This window comes from Mixia osmundae (genome assembly GCF_000708205.1).
Source record: "Mixia osmundae IAM 14324 unplaced genomic scaffold scaffold_2, whole genome shotgun sequence".
Taxonomy (NCBI): domain Eukaryota; kingdom Fungi; phylum Basidiomycota; class Mixiomycetes; order Mixiales; family Mixiaceae; genus Mixia; species Mixia osmundae.
In genome coordinates, this window is record NW_014575562.1 from 524,470 (window position 1) to 542,809 (window position 18,340).

Consider the following 18,340-nt stretch of genomic DNA (forward strand, 5'->3'; position numbering starts at 1 on the left):
GAGAATTGCGTGCGCGCAAAGACATAAAAGTAGTTCCACCAGAAGATGGTCGCAACAGGTGAGTGTGAGAGCTATAGCGCCCGCCTTTCTTGCTGATATGTCACTCTTGGGTAGCGCTCCTGTCAGTCTCTGACAAGTCTGGCCTGCTCGACTTTGCGCGTGGCCTGCATGAGGCTGGTGTGCGCCTCATTGGCTCTGGCGGTACGGCAAAGGCAGTCAGAGAGGCTGGTCTCCCCATAGAGCAAGTCGAACGCTCGTCGTACTCTTTGCGCTGACGTTCGGGCTTCAGAGATGTGTCGTCTATCACGGGCGCGCCTGAAATGCTCGGTGGCAGAGTCAAGACCTTGCACCCCGTTGTTCATGGAGGTACGCCCCCCCCCCCAACACTTGCGCCCTCTTCTCTTGGAGCTGACAGTCGAGTCAGGCATCCTGTCACGATCCATCGAATCTGACTTGGCGGACTTGAAAAAGCACAATATTGCGCCCATTGACATTGTCGTTTGCAACTTGTACCCCTTCAGTCAGACGGTCTCAAAGGTGCCTGCGCCATCAATCGCAGAGGCAGTTGAAGAAGTCGACATTGGCGGTGTCACACTCCTGAGGGCAGGCGCAAAGAATCATGCAAGGTACGTAACGCGCTCATAGGGGTCAACCAGCTAAAAGAGGGCTCTTGGCAGAGTAGCGACTCTCTGCGATCCTGCCGACTATGCACCTTTTCTTGAAGAGTGGAATGCGACGAGCGGCAGGCCAAGCACTGCGCTCCTCAACCGGTTTGCTTTGAAGGCGTTCACACACACGGCGGCATACGACACTGCTATCGCCAACTACTTCAGAAAGAGCTATGCCTCGACGGAGCTCATCCAAGAGGCAAAGCCAGAGGATCGAGCTGCTGCCCGAGAACATGTCCAACGCATCGAGTTGCGATATGGCGCAAATCCCCACCAGAAGCCTGCGCAAGCATATGTCACGGAAGGCAAGCTGCCCTTTACAGGTACGGCCATCTAGACTCGTATCGCGTCAGAACAGCTCACAGGTTGTTACAGTACTGTCTGGCTCACCTGGCTACATCAATCTGCTTGATGCGCTCAACTCCTTTGCGCTCGTCAAAGAAATGTCGCTCGCTTTCGATCCGCCTTTGCCTGCAGCAGCATCCTTCAAGCACGTCAGCCCGGCAGGCGCAGCAGTGGGAACATCGCAGCCACTGAGCGAGACCGAGGTCAAAGTCTTTGATGTTGCTGGTATTGAGCTCTCGCAACTAGCGAGAGCGTACGCCAGAGCACGAGGCGCCGACCGAATGTCATCGTTTGGCGACTTTCTCGCGCTCTCGCACACTTGCGACGTACCAACAGCCAAGATCATCTCGCGCGAGGTCTCTGACGGCGTCATTGCGCCAGGCTACGAGCCAGAGGCGCTCGAGATCCTCAAAAAGAAAAAGGGGGGCAAGTACTGCGTCCTACAAGTGAGTCTATCCAGACTGGAGTGTGACGAGCCTGATACAGCATCGACAGATGGATCCCACCTTCGAGCCATCGCTGGTCGAGACTCGACAAGTCTACGGTGTTTCGCTTGAGCAACGTCGCAACGACTGCAAGATCGATGCGTCGCTCTTCACGAATGTTGTGTCTGATAAGAAAGAGGTGCGGCGATCAAGTCGAACAAAGGCTTCAGCTCATGATGTTCAATCGCGCAGATCCCCAGCTCGGCCATCACAGACTTGATCGTTGCCACCATCGCGCTCAAGTATACGCAGTCCAACTCGGTCTGCTATGCTCTCAACGGGGGTGTCATCGGATTGGGTGCCGGACAACAGTCCCGTATACATTGTACGCGACTCGCAGGCGACAAAGCCGACGTCTGGTGGCTCAGACATCACCCAAAGGTGCTAAATCTGCCCTGGAAAGAGGGCACGAAGCGGGCAGACCGGGCCAACGCGATCGACCTTTACGTGACGGACACGATTTGGCAGATCGACGAATCGAGCTCAGAACGCAAAGACTGGCAAGCGCTCTTCAAGAGTCTGCCCGAATGCATAAGTCCATCAGAGCGCAAGCAATGGCTCTCGTCGTTCAGCGGCGTCTCTCTCTCGAGCGATGCCTTTATGCCATTCTCGGACAACGTCTACAGAGCCAGCCGTAGCGGAGTGAGCTACATCTGTGCGCCGTCCGGCTCGGTCATGGACGGCGCTGTCGTGTCTGCAGCCAATGAGGTCGGTATCACGTACACCTTTAGTCCGCTAAGGTTGTTCCATCATTGAATAATTGTCGACTTTGTCCGTGACTCGGAATTAAGTGAGCGACGTCAAATTGGCGTGAAATGCAAATTGGCTGCAAGCGCGCACATAAGGCCGTAAGGCAGGAAGCACACGCCCACTCGTCGGCGCACGGAGCTGCAAGCAGTCACAGCGAGTCAGGCGAGTGGAGCTCAAAGTCTTATCATCTAGTCTTCCGTCTGTGACGACCGACTGCCGCTCTTCAGTCTGAAAGAGCTTGCAATTGTCGCCGCCGGGAGCAATCACGCACAGGAAAGACGCAAGCCGACATGGAGCCCATGAGCAGGAGTATGTCGATACAGGCGCTCTGTAACCCCACGGATGATTCTTCTGAGAACCCAGCACAGCCAGCTTCGATCACTGGCAGCTCACAGATTCATCAGTCAGACAGATCAGCAGGGCTCTCTTCAGCGCTCTTAGATCGACAGCTGAGTAGCTCAACCTCGGGATCGAGACCCAACTCTGCTTCTTCTTCCTCCTTCGCCGCCTCGCCGATTGCTACAACGCAAGCAAAAACGGTCGATGATGAAGAGGACACGCGGGTCCTCATGGCCATAACCGCGCTGGGCAAAATGCGCACGGGCTCTTTCTCCAGTGCTCCTGCCACGCAACCTCCCGCTAGTCTACGACCCTACCTTGACACCAACGGCGCGCAATCCGAAGCTTACGCTTCAAACCAGCGCGGCAACCCGGTCAAAGCATTTTCACAAGACGATTCTGTGTCTTCATCTTCACAAACGACATTGGACAGCGAAACAGGCTTGACGACATCTGCACAATCTCTTTTGTCCTACTCGGCCGATGGCGCACAGAGGAGTAGCATGGCAACTCCGAGCAGTGCTGCTACCGAGGCCTCTTCGATCGCATCATCCGTCATGGCGGACGAAGACGCCATCTACATGAGCAAAGATGGCATGTCGGTCGAAGGAGGGAAGCTACGACGGTATCCTGATGAGCACGACGAGCACGGAGGCGACGAGACACTGGACGAAGGCGATGCGCGTTTTTTGGATCGCATGTCTCAATTTCCCATCGTGTCGGGCGCACTTAAAGCCTACGAAAGGGGCCGTAACTCAAGTCGGGTAGTCAAATACGGTGCCGACCTTGTCGAGTCGTCTGTAAAGACCATTTCTCGGCCAGTAATAGGCCGAGTCGTTGGGCCTGAGCTCGCCGGGCAAATAGATGATTTTGCGTGTCGACAGCTAGATCGAGTCAGTCTCATCCCATCCGCCATATATCGTACTGATCATCTATTCACAGTTTGGGAAAGCGCGTCCGCCGAACGATCAGGCCAGCCCGACGGAAGAAGGAGAGTCGAGCAGAACACCCATCGCAAGTCAAACTAATCTGCTTGCTATGTCAACAAGTGCGCCACAAGGCTTTGACGAGCATCATTCTGGCAGGCTCAGAGCGGGCGAAAGCAGTTCAGCAGCAGCACACCGGTACGTCGCGCCGGATGAAGGGATCTTCAAGGTACCTCAAACGCCGCTTGCGACCGCATCGCGCAACAGTGCACCGGTCTCCGTCAGCGACAACGGCAAGCGCAAGGCCATCAGTCAAAGCCTAGACTCGCCTGATGAGTCGATGACGGCCGATAGCTCTGTGGCTCTGCATAGCAGTGGTTCGAGGAGCCGATGGCAGGCTATGCTTGTCGAGGCAGGTGTCACAGCCGGCGGTATCAGCGCGGCTGTCAGCGAGGAAAGTATGAAGAGCCTCAAGTACTGCCTACAATGGCTTCAGTATGCCACTGCCCACCTTGATCATCAGATCGGCGTTCTCCGCGACTTTATCGCCGCCCTGAATGCAGATGCTGCAGAAGGCACTATGATCACGGCGCATTCCGCAGCCACGCTGTCGAACATCAAGCGCGATGTCGTTGAGACTATCCGACGGGTCGTTGACGTCGTCTCGAAGTATGCTGGCGCTGCTTTGCCAGAGCATGCGAAGCGGTTCGTGAGACAGTCGATCCTCAGTCTACCTGTCAAATGGGCAGCAGCAATACAGCAACCAGCTGCCAATCGACAACGACCATCCGGTCTCGGATCTCGCAGCCCGACACCTGGTTCCCCGATGTCAGCGGCCAGTCCACGCATGGGCGCGTCCCCTCAGATGTTCGGCTCAAGTCCTGCCTCGCCCTCTTTCTCGCCATCGCACGCTAGCGGTGGCTACTTTGCCCAGCGCCGTTCGATGCTCGCTAGCTCGGCAGGATCACCATCACAAAGCATGAGCAGAAGCGCCTCGTCCGATCGTGGCGCCTCCAGTCGGACCAATACGGAGGAGGCAGCAGAGAGAGTGCTGACATTCGCCGTCGAGTCTCTTGACATGCTCCGTGGCGTTATGATCATCTTCGGCGAGTCTGTCGATCGTGCTGAAGCGTGCGTGCATTTTCCGTCTTGTGGTTGCTTATGCTTACTCGGTTAGATCAGTTGGGTCGAGCGTCTACGGCTTGTCGGACTTGCTCAACAGCGTAAGCGGCAAGCGATGGAGGACAACGTCGACGAGTTCGAACTGTCGAACGCGAGTGCAGGTCATGCAAGTGCCTCACCGGAAGACTCGACGTATGTGCAATCAACGAGCACAGCTCTGCTTGGATCATCTAGCAGCACAAAGCGCCGCAGAGTACCATCCACGGCAGATCAATCGCAAATGCCGATCGCAGATGGCTTTGTCACTTCCCCCAAGCTGACGAGCACGCCCACTGCCGCTTTTGCCCGCAGTGATCTCAGCGCGCGGCAAAGGCGATCGGCGGTCCGGTCGACGGGCGACGATGACTGCGATGCGCTTTCGGCGCCTGCATCACGACCTACAATGCAAGTTGACCAGTAACCTCTTCGGTCTACGTCCACACGGGAGACTTGACCACCTCATATCATGTTGTGACAAAACTGCATGTACTCAAATCTACCAATATATCAGGCTTATCAAGTAATCGACCGCTGCAGTAGCGGGTGCTACAATTTGGGTCGTTATCAGGTGACAGAGCTGATCCTGGGATGTAAGCGCTCGACGGTCGCGCAAGATGCCCTTGAGCGGCGGTGGTGGCCGATACTTCTCGTCTCCCGTACTTCTATAGGCTAACAACTGCGAATCAGAGCCGGAATGTGTACATGCTGAATTGGCAAGCTCGGGATCCTCAAAGCGACTATGCTGTCCGAATGATTCGAGCCAGATGGTAACTTTGTCCACTCGATCCAGATCGGGCGCATCGAGCTCATCTGTGGATCCCGAGCATTCAGGCCAGATCTTGTCCGGTTCCGCAAATCGTATGCGAGGCTTGGGAGCTGCGAGCAAGATTCAAAGCCTTAGGCCGACCAATCATGCGACAGTTGCAAAGCAGGCTTACTAGAGTCCGTGAGGACGATCTGATCTTGCCGAGCAGTGACACTAGCTTCGACGGTCATCCGGTTAATATCTGGCCTTGGGTGAGTCTGCCTGACCGTGTCTTCTTGATAGACTTCATGTAGAGTCGTATGCTTCATCCAATGTTGATCGTACAGAGGCGCAACAGATTGGGATTCTTGGAGCGACAGCTTGATGCCCCGAATTTGGCGGAACTCTGCGGAACATGTATGTGATTTCGTCAGCGTCTGACTGTCGAGAGCTTTGATCTCTTGTCCGCCAGTCACGCTTTGCCGGCTGGCGTTCGTATCAGGCAAACGGTCTGCAGCTACCCTCCCATCGGAGGCCGTGTTTCCATCAGACTGTCGGCTCATGCTGACTAGTGTCTCGTCCATGCTCGTGAGAGGACGAGAATGGGAGCATCTGATGAGAGAGGGACGAGGGATAATCTGAACCGGCTCAGAAATGCTGGGCGAGGCAAACGAGCCGATGACGTGTCCGGCAAAAGGTGGAGATGTGGGGGTTGCCGCGGCAAATCATTTCTCTTTAGATTTGACGTAAAGAAGACCGCCGAGCTGTCAACCTGTCAAGATGTGCCCGGGCGTGAGCAATGGTCTACATGAGACGACAGATGTCAACCCCAATGCGACGACAGAGGAGCTGAGCGAGACGCATGTTTTGCTCGACGAACAGAACATCGCTCCTGCCGCTCGTGTGCAGCAGCGGGCCCAGCATGATGCAGCCGACAGCAGCAATGGCAGGCCACTCAACCCATATGCGCCTCGCTATGGCGACTTGCTGTCCAACACATCTTCTTTCAAGGTCATCGAGTCGACGTTGCGCGAAGGCGGTGAGTACTGCTGGCAAAGACTCTGAGGAACGCGCCTTATGACTCGTTTGGCAGAGCAATTTGCCAATGCCTTCTTCGATCTCGAGACCAAGGTCAAGATTGCAACCGCGCTCTCAGATTTTGGTGTCGACTACATCGAACTCACGTCTCCAGCTGCAAGCGCGGAAAGCCGAGCCCATTGTGAGGCAATCTGCAAGCTCGGACTCAAGGCCAAGATTTTGACCCACATCCGATGCAACATGGAGGATGCCAAGATAGCTGTCGAGACTGGCGTTGATGGTGTTGATGTCGTCATTGGTACATCGCAGCAATTGCGCACTCACTCGCACGGCAAGGACATGACATGGATCATCAAGACTGCCGTCGAAGTCATCGAATTTGTCAAGTCGAAGGGTATAGAAATCAGATTTTCGTCGGAGGACTCATTCAGATCCGATTTGGTCGACTTGCTTTCCGTCTATCGCGCTGTCGACAAGATTGGTGTCAATCGCGTCGGCATAGCCGACACTGTAGGTTGCGCCAACCCTCGACAAGTCTATGAACTCGTTCGAACCTTGCGTGGCTGCGTTCGAGCGGATATCGAGTGTCACTTCCACGAAGACACCGGTTGCTGTAGGTTTCGCGTGGTTCGTGTCAGCGCTCGCTGATGAAGCTTGCAGCCATTGCTAACGCTTTCTGCGCACTCGAAGCCGGTGCGACCCATATCGACACGTCCGTGCTCGGCATTGGCGAGCGCAACGGCATCACGCCGCTCGGAGGCTTCCTGGCCCGTATGTATGTCTGCGACCCGGAATAGTAAGCCTCCTTGGACCCTGCAGGCGCTCTCGCTCACATCTTCGACAGCGTCAAGGGCAAATACAACCTGCCGGCAATCAGAGAGATCGAAAATTTGGTTGCCGATGCGGTACAAATCTCTGTGCCTTTCAACAATGTGAGTTGCAGCAGTAAGAAGGGTTACAATGACTCAGCTCACGCTTGCACAGCACATCACCGGCTTCTGTGCCTTCACCCACAAGGCTGGCATTCACGCCAAGGCGATCCTCGCAAACCCATCTACGTACGAGATTCTCAACCCGCAAGACTTTGGCATGTCGCGATACGTCTCGATCGGCCATCGTCTCACCGGCTGGAACGCCGTCAAATCTCGTGTCAACCAGCTCAACCTCGAGCGTGCGTATCAGCTCGTACTGAGAAATGCGTGGCTGACGTCTCAGATGCAGTGACGGACGAGCAAGTCAAGGATGTGACATCGAAGATCAAGGAACTTGCGGACGTCAAGACACAATCGATGGAGGACGTCGATGCCCTCTTGCGAGTCTACCATCGTGCCATTCACGCCGGCGAACTCGAAGTCGGCCAATCGAAGGTGTTGGATAAGTTGATTCAACGACACCGTTCGGCATCGAACGCCAGCTCCAATGGCACCGCGCCAGAGACCAATGGCCATACTAACGGTGTCAAGACGCATGCGAACGGACATGCGAACGGCGAGCCTACAGCTAAAAGAGCAAGAGTCAACGGCGCGTAGACCGTTAGCCTTGGGGAGACTCTTGCCCATACTTTCAGACTTGAGACGAGCTGGAACTCACCTTCTGGCTTCTGTCGTCGCATTGCACTGTACCCTGATCTGCTAGCTCGAAGACCTGAGATCTCTGTTTGGATTGAGTACTGATGCCCCCCGGCTTGGCGCGGCAAGTCGACGTAGATTTACCCCGGTCTGTGAGCTTACAGAGATGGAGGACAGAGATGCAGAGCAAGGCGGGGTGAAGCCGTCGAACTCGAGGACGACGGAGAGTGGGAGTGATACAAGGGCAGCAAGCTCGGACAATACTCGCACAGGCAGCACGTCCGGCGATGAGTGGGATCGCCAAGCCGAGGGCCTGCCATGGTCCCAACGCTCTCTGGGGTATCAATACACTCCCTTTCGAGGCATCTGTCACGATATCAAGCGTCGACTGCCTTACTATCGCACAGACTGGACCATTGCCTTTGCCTCAAAGCAGAATGCCTACACAACGACGGTGGCGTGCATCAGGATGTACTTCATCAACCTCATGCCGGCCATCGCCTATCTGCTTGACATGAACCACCGAACCAACGGTCAATATGGTCTCAACGAAGGCATCCTCGCTTCAGCACTGGCCGCCATCGTGTTCCCCCTCTTCTCGTGTCAGCCATTGACAATCGTGGGCGTCACCGGTCTGATCAACCTGTTCAACTATACAAATTATGACATCGTCGTTGTACGACATGGCGTCAACTATCTCCAGTTCCAAGCCTGGGTCTTCATCTGGTCTGCCGTATCGCACTGGCTCGTGGCAATCATCAACTTGGCAGACTACACGCGCTTCATTACAGACATGACGAGCGAGACCTTTGGCGCCTATGTTGGTGTCATCTACATCCAAAAGGGTGTCGAGCTGTTGCTGTACGAGTTTGACCACACTCAGGTCGATGGCTGGCTATCAGTCCTCGTCGCGGTACTTTTCGCAATCTGCGTTTATCTTGTCGAGCGAGTTGGCAGCAGATATCACATCGGGCCTTTCTGGCTTCGCAAAGGCTTGAAGGATTATGCATTCATTGCCGGCATCCTCTTCTTTACTGGCTTCGTCCACATTCCAGGCGACCTCAAGAGCGCAAACATTGAGAAGCTGCCAATCACCCGAAGCTTTTATCCATCGACAGAGTGAGTACAGTAGTTCTGGCGAGAGATGCGCGATCTGATGCTTTGCTGTCAGTCGAAGCTGGTTGGTGCACTTTTGGGAGCTGCCGATCAAATGGATCTTTGTTGCTATTCCCTTTGGACTCGTACGTACTCAGCAAGCAGCCACACCATCCGCTGACAAGATTGCTGCAGCTTGTTACAGTCAGTCGCTATGTCTTGGATCGTCGCTAATGCTAATCTAGTGACACAGCTGCTGTTCTATGTCGATCATCAGATCTCATCCGTCATGGCTCAAGCGCGACAGTTCCCCATCAAGCGCCCTGCCGGCTTCCACTGGGACTTTTTCTTGCTGGGAATCACCACGCTAGTCTCTGGCCTACTCGGGCTGCCAGCGCCTAATGGTCTCGTACCTCAAGCGCCCTATCACACAGAGGGATTGGCGGTCTTCAAGCAAGTAGATGATACGAGGGCAGAAGACGAGCCTCTGCTGGGGGAGAAAAGCGAGCAGGCTATCAGAAGGCGACCGCAAAAGGTCGTGTTGAGCCGGGTAGTGGAACAGCGCGTCAGCCATCTTGCCATGGGTGTAGGCCACCTTCATCCATCCTGCAGATTTCCCCGAGCTGACACTGATCTAGCTCTTGACGCTCGCAACAATGACCCGACCGTTTCTTGTGGCTCTAGGTACCATGCCACGCGCTCTCTTTGCAGGCGTATTCCTCATGGTCGGATGGGCGTCTGTCGAAAACAACGGGATCCTACACAAAACGCTCTTTCTGCTTCGCGATCCGAAGATGACGCCTGTCGATCATCCGCTACTCAAAGTGAGCAAGAGAACCATACTTCGCTTCATCTCTGTCCAGTGGTTCGTCTTTGGCGCTTCTGTTGCGGTCAGCCAGACGCTTGCTGGCATCTCATTCCCCGTCTTCTTTGCGGGTCTCATGGTCTACCGCACACTCTACGTTCCGCGCGTCTTCAGTCCGGAAGAGCTAGCTGTGCTCGACTCGCCTACCGCTGATTCCGAGGCCGTTCTCGTCTCGCTGGGCGGAGAAGCAGGTCGAGCGACCGGCGAAGGATACGCCGTCGCGCCCGACACGGGTATCGCTGGCACCGAATTCGGCAAGGAGGCCGCGCCTCATGCTACTCTACGCCACAGAGCACGACCAGCGGCAACGTTCACTTCCGAAAAAGCCGACCGCGCGTCGGCCTAATCACTCATAATCCCATTCCTGTTGTTGTGCGTGTGGTCATCGCGTCTGAGACAAATTGACACTCTTGGCGTTCGTGACTGTCGAGAAGTCAACGTGAACGGGTCTGAGGGATCAGGATGGCATCAGGCAACGGCTGGGCACCTGATCCTTTCCCACGACCCTCGACGGATGAGCATGGCCAGCCACGCAAGGCGATGACGAGTTACGGACAGCCAAGATCAAAGACGGCGTCATGCAAAGAGTGCAAGCGATTGAAGCTCAAGTGCAGTCGAACATGGCCCTGCGCAGCTTGTGTCAAGCGAGGCTGCGGCCACCTCTGTCCAGATGGCGTGCTCAAGGAGTCCAGAAACAAGACGAAAGAGATCGCTCAGCTCACAGAGCGAGTGAAGCAGCTTGAAGCCGCCTTGCGACGGGCAGGTCTGGATCCTGCAACAGCGGTACAATCTCCAGCGGGGACTGCTCACCACTCTGTCTCGCCCGGAAGCAGTGGGACGAGTCAGCGGGCAGGCAGCGATGCAGATCAGCAGCTCGCCCTCCTGACGCTTAAGGGCGAGGACGAAAGCACATTTCACGGCTTTAGCGCAGCAGGCTCGGCCTTCCTCGAAGATGCAGAGGCTTACGACGCCTACACGTCGTCATCTGAGGACCTGTCAGATACAGAAGCCCTGCCGCCTCGACAGCAACGTGCAGTCAACCATCCCAGCGCGTTTCCCCTTGCCGGCGGGTTCGAGATCAAATACCTGAGGTCACTACTGCCGCCTCGTGCACAAGGCGAGGCGTTTGTCAAGAGCTTCTTCGACAGAGTGGCCTGCTGTCTCATGCCTATGCGAGAAGATCATGCCTTTTCGACTTACGTCGTGCCGGCGTATGATGCCACCGAAGCCAATGCCGTCCATCCGCACCGTCTCGCGCTTCTCTTCGCCATTATGAGCATCGGCGCGCTCTTCATGCCCAACGCACGAGATCCGAGGCGTGACGCCCATCGATACCATTGTATCAGTCAAGCCTGTATCGCCTCGTCGCGCTTTATGACCCACACAACTCTCGCATCTGTTCTGACGCTCATGCTTAGCTCTCGATACTACCACTGTACGCACAGGAATCCAGCAGACCATTCGTGGCCGATCGTTGGCCTTGCCGTCAGACTGTCATTGGCAATGGGCTTGCATCGTGATGGCAAGCTTTGGGGACTTGAGGGCGTAGAGCTCGAGCAGAGACGCGCGATGTGGTACGAATGTGCGTCATCTTGCTCATGGATGCCAGGATCGTCTCACAGATAGGGTCTAGGCATGTTCTTCGATCGAGCGCAAGCCTTACTGCTCGGTCGACCTTACGCGATCGCCGATAGCCAATTCGATACATTGCCGCCGTCATTCGACTCGCTGGGAAGCTCGAGCCATATCGATTTCTTCCAGGCGAAATGCAAGCTGACAAAGTTTATGGGCAAAGTCGGCGACGAAGTCCACGGCGTCAACAATGCCACTTATGAGACTGTCACAGCGCTCTCCGCCGAATGGCAGCAGCTCAAGTCGGAACTGCCCGAGACGCTGAGTCACGATGCCGTCTTTGAGTCGGCTATGCAGCAAGTAATCGCGCCGACTCGTGATCAGGCCATACAGCAGCATTTCACAACTGTCATGTATGCGGAGACACTTATCTCTCTTCACAAGAGCCACTTTGCTCAGGCCCTGCTCAACAATCCTGACGAGCCTCTTGAGAGCAAGTACGCCGCCTCGGTCGTCGCGGTCATCGTGACAGCCTGTCGTGACATCATCACGACTGTAAAATCGGCGCTTGATAGCTACGAAGCCCTCGCTTCGCGATTCATGTTCGCCTTTCATGTTTTCAACGCCGGCATCTGTCTCGCACTGTTGCTCATCAGATCGCCCGGGAGCCTCTTGGCACGGTTTGCGTGGGATCTCCTCTGTCTTGGCATCTCGAATCTTCTCAGAGAGGCGCCTCATGACATGCCGACCCGAGAATTCCTACCGCGGTTGCATAAACTGCGGTTGACCGCTCGTACCAAGCTGCAAGAGTATCAAGCTAATCGCGCATCGAGCGGGACATCTACGCCTTCTGCCTCTCACCTACAACCGATGAGCAGTTCTGACTCGAAGTCGGCACAAGAGGGCGACGAGGCAAAGTACCTTTCTCACGGACCCAAGCTTGCTCGCAAAGTCTCGTCGCCGCATCATCTGCAGAGTCAACATGGTGGTCAACGATCGGGTACTGGCTCGCCTGCTCGGCTTGCCTACTCTGCCTCGGTTTCTGCCGACAACAATGAAGCAGAATACAAGGAGATCTCTGACAGCTTCGCAGCGCTATCGAGCCACAAGAGCTTACTGGGCATAGATCAGTCGATCTTGGAGAAGCTCTTTCGAGCAGATCCGACGATATTAGCCCGGCCTACGTTCCGCCCGGCTCTTGATTCGAGTCCCGTCGAGATCTTGCCGGAGGTCCCTGAGCCCATTGTCTCGGCGAGTGATGAGCTCGCAGGCAATGACTTTGCACCTCCGGACGCTCCTTCATGGCGCGACCCCTTCGATACATCTGGCTTCGCGACAAGTCTACCGGCTGCTCCCGAGATAGATGAGAGCTACTTCAACTTTGCAAGCTACGATCAGCCTTCGAATGCTGAATCTGGCATCGGCAAAGGCCAGTTCGATCTGGACAGCCTCATGGCGCTGCTAGATGATCCCGCTGCGGCTAACACTCAGACCGGCATGCAAGGCGTGGAAGTTCCGTTTGCGCACGTCAGACAGGACTCGCGGACACGCTCCAATGCTTTCGATGATATCCTGCGCAGTATTGCTTCTTAGATGTACAACAACAGCTGTTTGTTGATCTGTAATGTCATAGCTCGTCGTGAATCTTGCCACTCGGATCGCCGGGATCGAGTGCAATCATCCGCTTCATTGCTAGCGTGAAGAAGGGCCGGATCTCGTTGAGCTCGAGTTGGGAGATGTTGGTCATCTATAGCCAAGTCAGCTCTGTCCATACGGAAGTCTAATGCTTGAAGGTCACCTCGAGATGAGTCGTATTGATTGCTTCGACACCTCTGCGTGTCTTGCTTTGCCTGACCTCTCGGAGGTCTTTAAGGATCATGCGTATCCTGGCAGCATCGGGGATGTCGTCCGAGGCGCTGTCCGCCCCTTGAGCTTGGGTGTCAACAGGCGTACGGACTACTTACACCTCGAGCAACACGCGCGATATCTCCATATAGCAGAATGGCAGCGCACTGAAGCCCAGCGATGTCGTGTCCTCTCGCAAGAGCTCCTCTAATTTCTCTAGCAGCATCCATGGCGGCGCGACGATTCGGCACTTCCTTTTCCTTTTGAGCGTGACGGCCAGCCATAGTGGTATTCGAGCTCGTCTGGGAGGCTCAAAAGGGCCGACGGTACGACTCTTGCCGTTCAATTTCTGCGCCGAACGAGTCAGAGCAAGCGCGAGAGTTCAAGGAGCGCGACGAACGCCTGTCAGTCGGAACGGCGTTTGCATTCGGAAGAGCGGCACGATCTCGACGAGGACATCTTGTTCTGGGCCGAACTGGAGTTCCGAAGGAGCAAACCCGCCTTGCAGAGCGCGAGGCAGCGACATGCCCTCTCGCTCGCTCGCGTGTGAGCCGCGCGCAATTTCCTCGGCGTCGGTTCCCGTCGTCGCCACCTGCTGTTCCCCGGATTGCTTGAACACCGAGCTAACTGCTTTTGAAAACGTTGAGCAGGCGAGAAGGTCAGCTGGCCTCCGTCTTGTACTGCCACTCCGCCTATCGACGAGTGTATTCATCGCATCATCCCGTAGGATTGGCAGGATCGGCAGGCTAACCCACAAAGACGTTCAGGCCGCGACCAAGCGGGCGCCAACTCCACAAAGAGCAGAGCCCCGGCAACTGGCTCATACGTCCTTCAACGACGCTCAGCACGTGTCGGAGCCTACACAACGTCGTCTGGCCCGCCGCTTTGGCACATTCAAGCAAGCATCGAGGCCTGCTTTGGTCGCCGCCCTGTCACCCTCCAATAGCTCACATGCCGATCTAGCGAGTCACTTGCAGTCTCTTGAACCAGCAAGACACCTGCGGGTCAGCCAACAAACAGCGCCGGACACGTGTAGCTAGCGCTAGTGCTGCCGTTGAGCGCTTTGGACGGCCATGGATCTCAGTTGGTGCCTCGTATGCGAAAGAGGGCTAGAGTAGGTCCCTTGCCTCATACCTTAGAAGAGAGCCTGACAGCTGGTCCAGACGCGAAGGATCGATCTATTGCTCGGATGTGTGCAAAGTCCAGGCGCAGCGCGAGTCACTCAAGAGCAAGTTTGATCGCGACGAGGAGGAGGCGAACCAAAATCGCTCGAGATCCTACCAGTCCCCTCGCTTGAAGCCACAAACTCTCGAACGCCAATCTCCGAGTCGTCTTGGACACTCTGAGCCAGAGGAGCAGCGCAAGAATGGCCACCTGAACTCAGTCCCGAGCGTCAAGCGGATCGCGCAGTGGTTCTCGAGCAGTAAGCCAGGCAGTCCGGCGCCAAGCGATGCGGCGCCTGCCACAATGGGATTGACGAAGCAAACGAGCGTCAAGAGACCAGCCAAACATGCTCCGCAACCGGTCACGAGCTCGAGCGGCGCGCCTCGGCCATCCGTTCACGATCATCGATTTGGAGCGTCGCCCGGCTATGGATCTCGTCGCGCTGAACGAGGCAGCGAGACGTCATCGATCAGCACGACGGGCCTCGATAGCCAATCAGGAGATACAGACGGCATCGCCTCCATCTTGACCCAAGAGACGGGCGAGAGCATACTGTTCCCGTCCGGACTGACTTGCTCCGAAGAGCAGAACGAAGATCAGCCAGTTCATATGAGCTCACAGCATCCTGTCTTGGAGGACAGCCCGGAGCGCTCATCGCATCGACCGACGGCATTGCATCTGTACGCTGTCTCGCCTTCGCATACAAAAGCAGCATCACCCTCATTCGTATCTGCCAACGCCGGTTCGCCGTCTTCGCCGGCCAAACACAATTATTCGAGCATGTACCCCATGTACCATAATCGCAGCGGACACCGACATCATGACCTTCGCTCTTCAAACCCACACGCGCATACTCAAGATACCCCACCCCACAATAGCGGTCCTAGCCAAGCGAGACCCTTCACTGCAGCTTCTGATGCCCGCTCGGTCATCTCGGGGGCAGTCGCATCTGCGAGCTCTTCTGTCAAGACGACCACACCGCTGGACAGAGGCTCAGGTTCAGCATCTGCCTCGACAAACGGCTCGATCAGACACACGCGCGATCTCTTGCCGCATACAGCATCATTACGCGCTCGCTCTTCTCAATCTGACGGCTCAACGCAGAGTCGCAAACATCTCCAGCGAGGCGACTTCAAGGACGACGTGCCTGCGTCCCGTCGGATACCGCAAATGAGAGCGGCCTCGCCCTTGACGGACTCTGACCTGAGTTCGGAGGAGGAAGGATCTCAATCAGATGACAGCTTAGCTTCAGGGTCTGTCGATTCCGACGCATCCGAGCAATCATTGCGGATACACGCAAGACGGGGCCGATTCGCTAGACCCGAATCCCGGCAAAGTCGTAGCCGAAGTCGATCCCGGCGGCCAGTGGCAATGTCAAAGCTGACCAGAACACAGTCTACGTATATGGACCGTACCGAATCGAGCCGATCAGGTCGAAGCGACCGGTCTTCTTCCTCTGTCATCATCGGACCTCATGAGAGTCATCGACAAAGAGCCCCTTCACGTCCCTCGCTCGGCAAGGTGGTCGCCAATTCACGCGTAGCGCCTCATATTCCATCCCCCGTTGTTCAGCCCATCAGATCGCATGTGCACCGTCCTTCGCTCCAGGAGAACAACTTGAGCCAGGTCGAGCACGTCGAGGAAGCTCAGCCGTCCTCTCCAGAGTCCTTCAGTAAGTCGCTCGCGCATCCACTCGAAAGCATGACTGATGCTTCAGACAGCCTATGCCGAGCGCTCGCTAGGTCGCTCGGCGAGCAGGACGAATCGATCCGGCCAATGCACACCGCTCGGACTGCTCGGCGCCAACTCAAATTCATTCACTTCGCTCGCTGCTCAGTCGGTACAGGGCAGATCGGTGTGGACATCGCATGAACTCAGTCTGGACGACGAGCTGCGTACGAGTCCTGCGGGCAAGGATACCGAACGCGCGATCAGGCGGGCAGCTCTGGCAGGACCGGAAGATGACTCTGATGATGAGCTCGATCGGAGAGGGCGTTCACATACGACGCTAGCGCGTCTGCAAGCTCGCATCACCGCTTAGACAGTTGCATTGCTGTGCTGCGCATTGCATTGCATTGCATTGCAGTCCGGTGGACCTGGCCTTGACCTTGGGACACTTCTTTGAGATGCCAATTGCTGGGCTTGGCGTTTGCCCACATGTGCAAAGCGCGCGTCGTCGCGTCTGCGACTTTGAGCCAACGGTCAAAGCAATCCGAGGCTCAGGGCCATGGTGGCGACTTGTCCGCAGACGAGTGCGGCTATACGAGACGAAAGCAGCTGGCTTGACAGCGATGGAATTCACTTCACCGCTCACAGGATCGGTCTGGCATTCTGCGGCGCATGTGCATTATTGGCGCTGGTCATCTCCCTCGTCAACATCATGGGCCATGCCAGAAGCTACCGGCAGCCGTTCGAGCAGCGACAGATCATACGAATCCTCCTCATGCCCGTCGTCTTCTCCATCGTGGCCTTTGCCAGCTTTGTGTGGTTCCGCGAGTTCAATTACTACGCCATTGTCGAAGCGCTGTACGAGACTGTCGCTATAGCTGCCTTTCTGACGCTCATGTTGACCTTGTATGCCCTCGTATATACGACTCACTACTTTTGGCTGATCAAAATCGAGCAGTATTGGCCAAACAACGGCGGAACAGCAAGAAACGCTGCGCTTCAAGGACAAGCGCTCATTGCCCTTTCCTTTCTGCTGCTGGCGGTACAGACCAACAAAGGCCTATGTCATACCGGCCGTACAGTGCTCTGTGCTCCAGCTCGTCGTGCTCAAGCCGCTCATTTCGCTCGCCGCCATCGTCACCGAAGCGCTCAATCTGTATTGCGTCCAATCACACTCGCTTAAATTTGCGCACGTCTGGCTGGCCAGCGTCGACTTTATCAGCGTCTCGGTTGCATTGTATGGTCTCTTCGTCATGTATGCGCTCAGCCGACAAGAATTAGAAGGGAAACGACCGCTGGCAAAGTTCATGACCATCAAAGCGATCGTCGCGCTTTCCTTCTATCAGTCATTTCTGTTCAGCTGGCTCGCATCAGCTGGCATACTCCGGTCAACAGATTTCTACTCGAGTGTCGATATTGCGAATGGCCTGTCAGCCATGCTGTTGGTCTTTGAGATGGTCTTCATCGCCCTGTTCCAGCTGTACGCCTTCCCGGCATCGGACTATTACCAAGTCATGCGCGACGACTCAGCAAAGCATACAGGTTTCTGGCGGAGTATGGGCCACGCTCTCAATCTGAGCGACTTCTTCGTCGCTCTGTGGCAATCCGTGCGCTTCTTCTTCAGGCAAGATCGCAGTCAAAGCATGCCAATGCCACCTATCGATCAGCCAGGCCTTGACTTTGAAGCCGCTTATGGCTTGAGAGATTCTTGCGCCAGTCGGTCATCGGCTTGGCGGGAGAAGCAGATCATGCAGCGCAGCAACTCGGATTATCCACCGAGCACAGCTTCTCTCGGCGACGAACAGCCGGTCAATTTTGATAATTCCGCCTATGAGAAGCCTGTCTTTGCAAGCTCCTTGGCTCGGCTATACCCGACCGACCTGACGCCGATAGCCCTAGCGCAGCCGCCTCGAACGAACGTAGCACGAGGCTATGCAGCACCGGACTATACCGCGCTAAGTACAGAGTCACCCGCGCCTTCACCCTTGACGGTGGTACGACCGCGCGCACCCCCAGAACCTCCAAGGACTGTCTTGCCTTATTCACTAGACCGCCCAGCTCAGCTCCAAGACGAGCAGCACGAATTGGGCTACGCCCTATAGAAGT

The 18,340-nt window shown here is 55.9% G+C and overlaps 9 protein-coding genes across 9 annotated transcripts; 7 read left to right on the forward strand and 2 right to left on the reverse strand.

Moving 5' to 3' along the window:
• Positions 1-11: 11 nt before the first annotated feature.
• Positions 12-2,254, forward strand: L969DRAFT_70894 (uncharacterized protein; the record flags this gene model as incomplete). Its single annotated transcript, XM_014714511.1, has 8 exons — positions 12-58; positions 115-241; positions 290-366; positions 425-626; positions 678-991; positions 1,044-1,459; positions 1,509-1,637; positions 1,691-2,254. The coding sequence occupies exons 1-8, from the start codon at positions 46-48 to the stop codon at positions 2,252-2,254; spliced, it is 1,842 nt and encodes a 613-aa protein (XP_014569997.1). The 5' UTR covers positions 12-45.
• A 284-nt stretch (positions 2,255-2,538) lies between these two features.
• L969DRAFT_614927 (uncharacterized protein) lies at positions 2,539-5,095 on the forward strand (the record flags this gene model as incomplete). Its single annotated transcript, XM_014714512.1, has 3 exons — positions 2,539-3,480; positions 3,530-4,644; positions 4,696-5,095. 3 exons carry the CDS (start codon positions 2,539-2,541, stop codon positions 5,093-5,095), a joined length of 2,457 nt encoding a protein of 818 aa, XP_014569998.1.
• Positions 5,096-5,170: 75 nt separating this feature from the next.
• Positions 5,171-5,670, reverse strand: L969DRAFT_92618 (uncharacterized protein; the record flags this gene model as incomplete). The annotated part of the gene is made up of 2 exons (XM_014714513.1): positions 5,171-5,550; positions 5,613-5,670. 2 exons carry the CDS (start codon positions 5,668-5,670, stop codon positions 5,171-5,173), a joined length of 438 nt encoding a protein of 145 aa, XP_014569999.1.
• A 497-nt stretch (positions 5,671-6,167) lies between these two features.
• Positions 6,168-8,102, forward strand: L969DRAFT_85161 (uncharacterized protein). The gene is made up of 6 exons (XM_014714514.1): positions 6,168-6,458; positions 6,513-7,070; positions 7,118-7,253; positions 7,302-7,389; positions 7,442-7,628; positions 7,679-8,102. Exons 1-6 carry the CDS (start codon positions 6,200-6,202, stop codon positions 7,984-7,986), a joined length of 1,536 nt encoding a protein of 511 aa, XP_014570000.1. The 5' UTR covers positions 6,168-6,199; the 3' UTR covers positions 7,987-8,102.
• An 89-nt stretch (positions 8,103-8,191) lies between these two features.
• L969DRAFT_15407 (uncharacterized protein) lies at positions 8,192-10,331 on the forward strand (the record flags this gene model as incomplete). Its single annotated transcript, XM_014714211.1, has 5 exons — positions 8,192-9,144; positions 9,197-9,266; positions 9,316-9,324; positions 9,374-9,706; positions 9,759-10,331. The coding sequence occupies 5 exons, from the start codon at positions 8,192-8,194 to the stop codon at positions 10,329-10,331; spliced, it is 1,938 nt and encodes a 645-aa protein (XP_014569697.1).
• L969DRAFT_303565 (uncharacterized protein) lies at positions 10,294-13,245 on the forward strand. Its single transcript, XM_014714515.1, has 2 exons — positions 10,294-11,567; positions 11,619-13,245. Exons 1-2 carry the CDS (start codon positions 10,448-10,450, stop codon positions 13,148-13,150), a joined length of 2,652 nt encoding a protein of 883 aa, XP_014570001.1. The 5' UTR covers positions 10,294-10,447; the 3' UTR covers positions 13,151-13,245.
• Positions 13,185-13,928, reverse strand: L969DRAFT_92622 (uncharacterized protein; the record flags this gene model as incomplete). The annotated part of the gene is made up of 4 exons (XM_014714516.1): positions 13,185-13,304; positions 13,356-13,473; positions 13,522-13,751; positions 13,803-13,928. 4 exons carry the CDS (start codon positions 13,926-13,928, stop codon positions 13,185-13,187), a joined length of 594 nt encoding a protein of 197 aa, XP_014570002.1.
• Positions 13,929-14,475: 547 nt separating this feature from the next.
• On the forward strand, positions 14,476-16,607 carry L969DRAFT_44824 (uncharacterized protein; the record flags this gene model as incomplete). The annotated part of the gene is made up of 3 exons (XM_014714517.1): positions 14,476-14,516; positions 14,566-16,238; positions 16,288-16,607. The coding sequence occupies 3 exons, from the start codon at positions 14,476-14,478 to the stop codon at positions 16,605-16,607; spliced, it is 2,034 nt and encodes a 677-aa protein (XP_014570003.1).
• Positions 16,608-16,793: 186 nt separating this feature from the next.
• Positions 16,794-18,336, forward strand: L969DRAFT_92624 (uncharacterized protein; the record flags this gene model as incomplete). The annotated part of the gene is made up of 2 exons (XM_014714518.1): positions 16,794-17,140; positions 17,193-18,336. 2 exons carry the CDS (start codon positions 16,794-16,796, stop codon positions 18,334-18,336), a joined length of 1,491 nt encoding a protein of 496 aa, XP_014570004.1.
• Between the last annotated feature and the right edge of the window lie 4 nt (positions 18,337-18,340).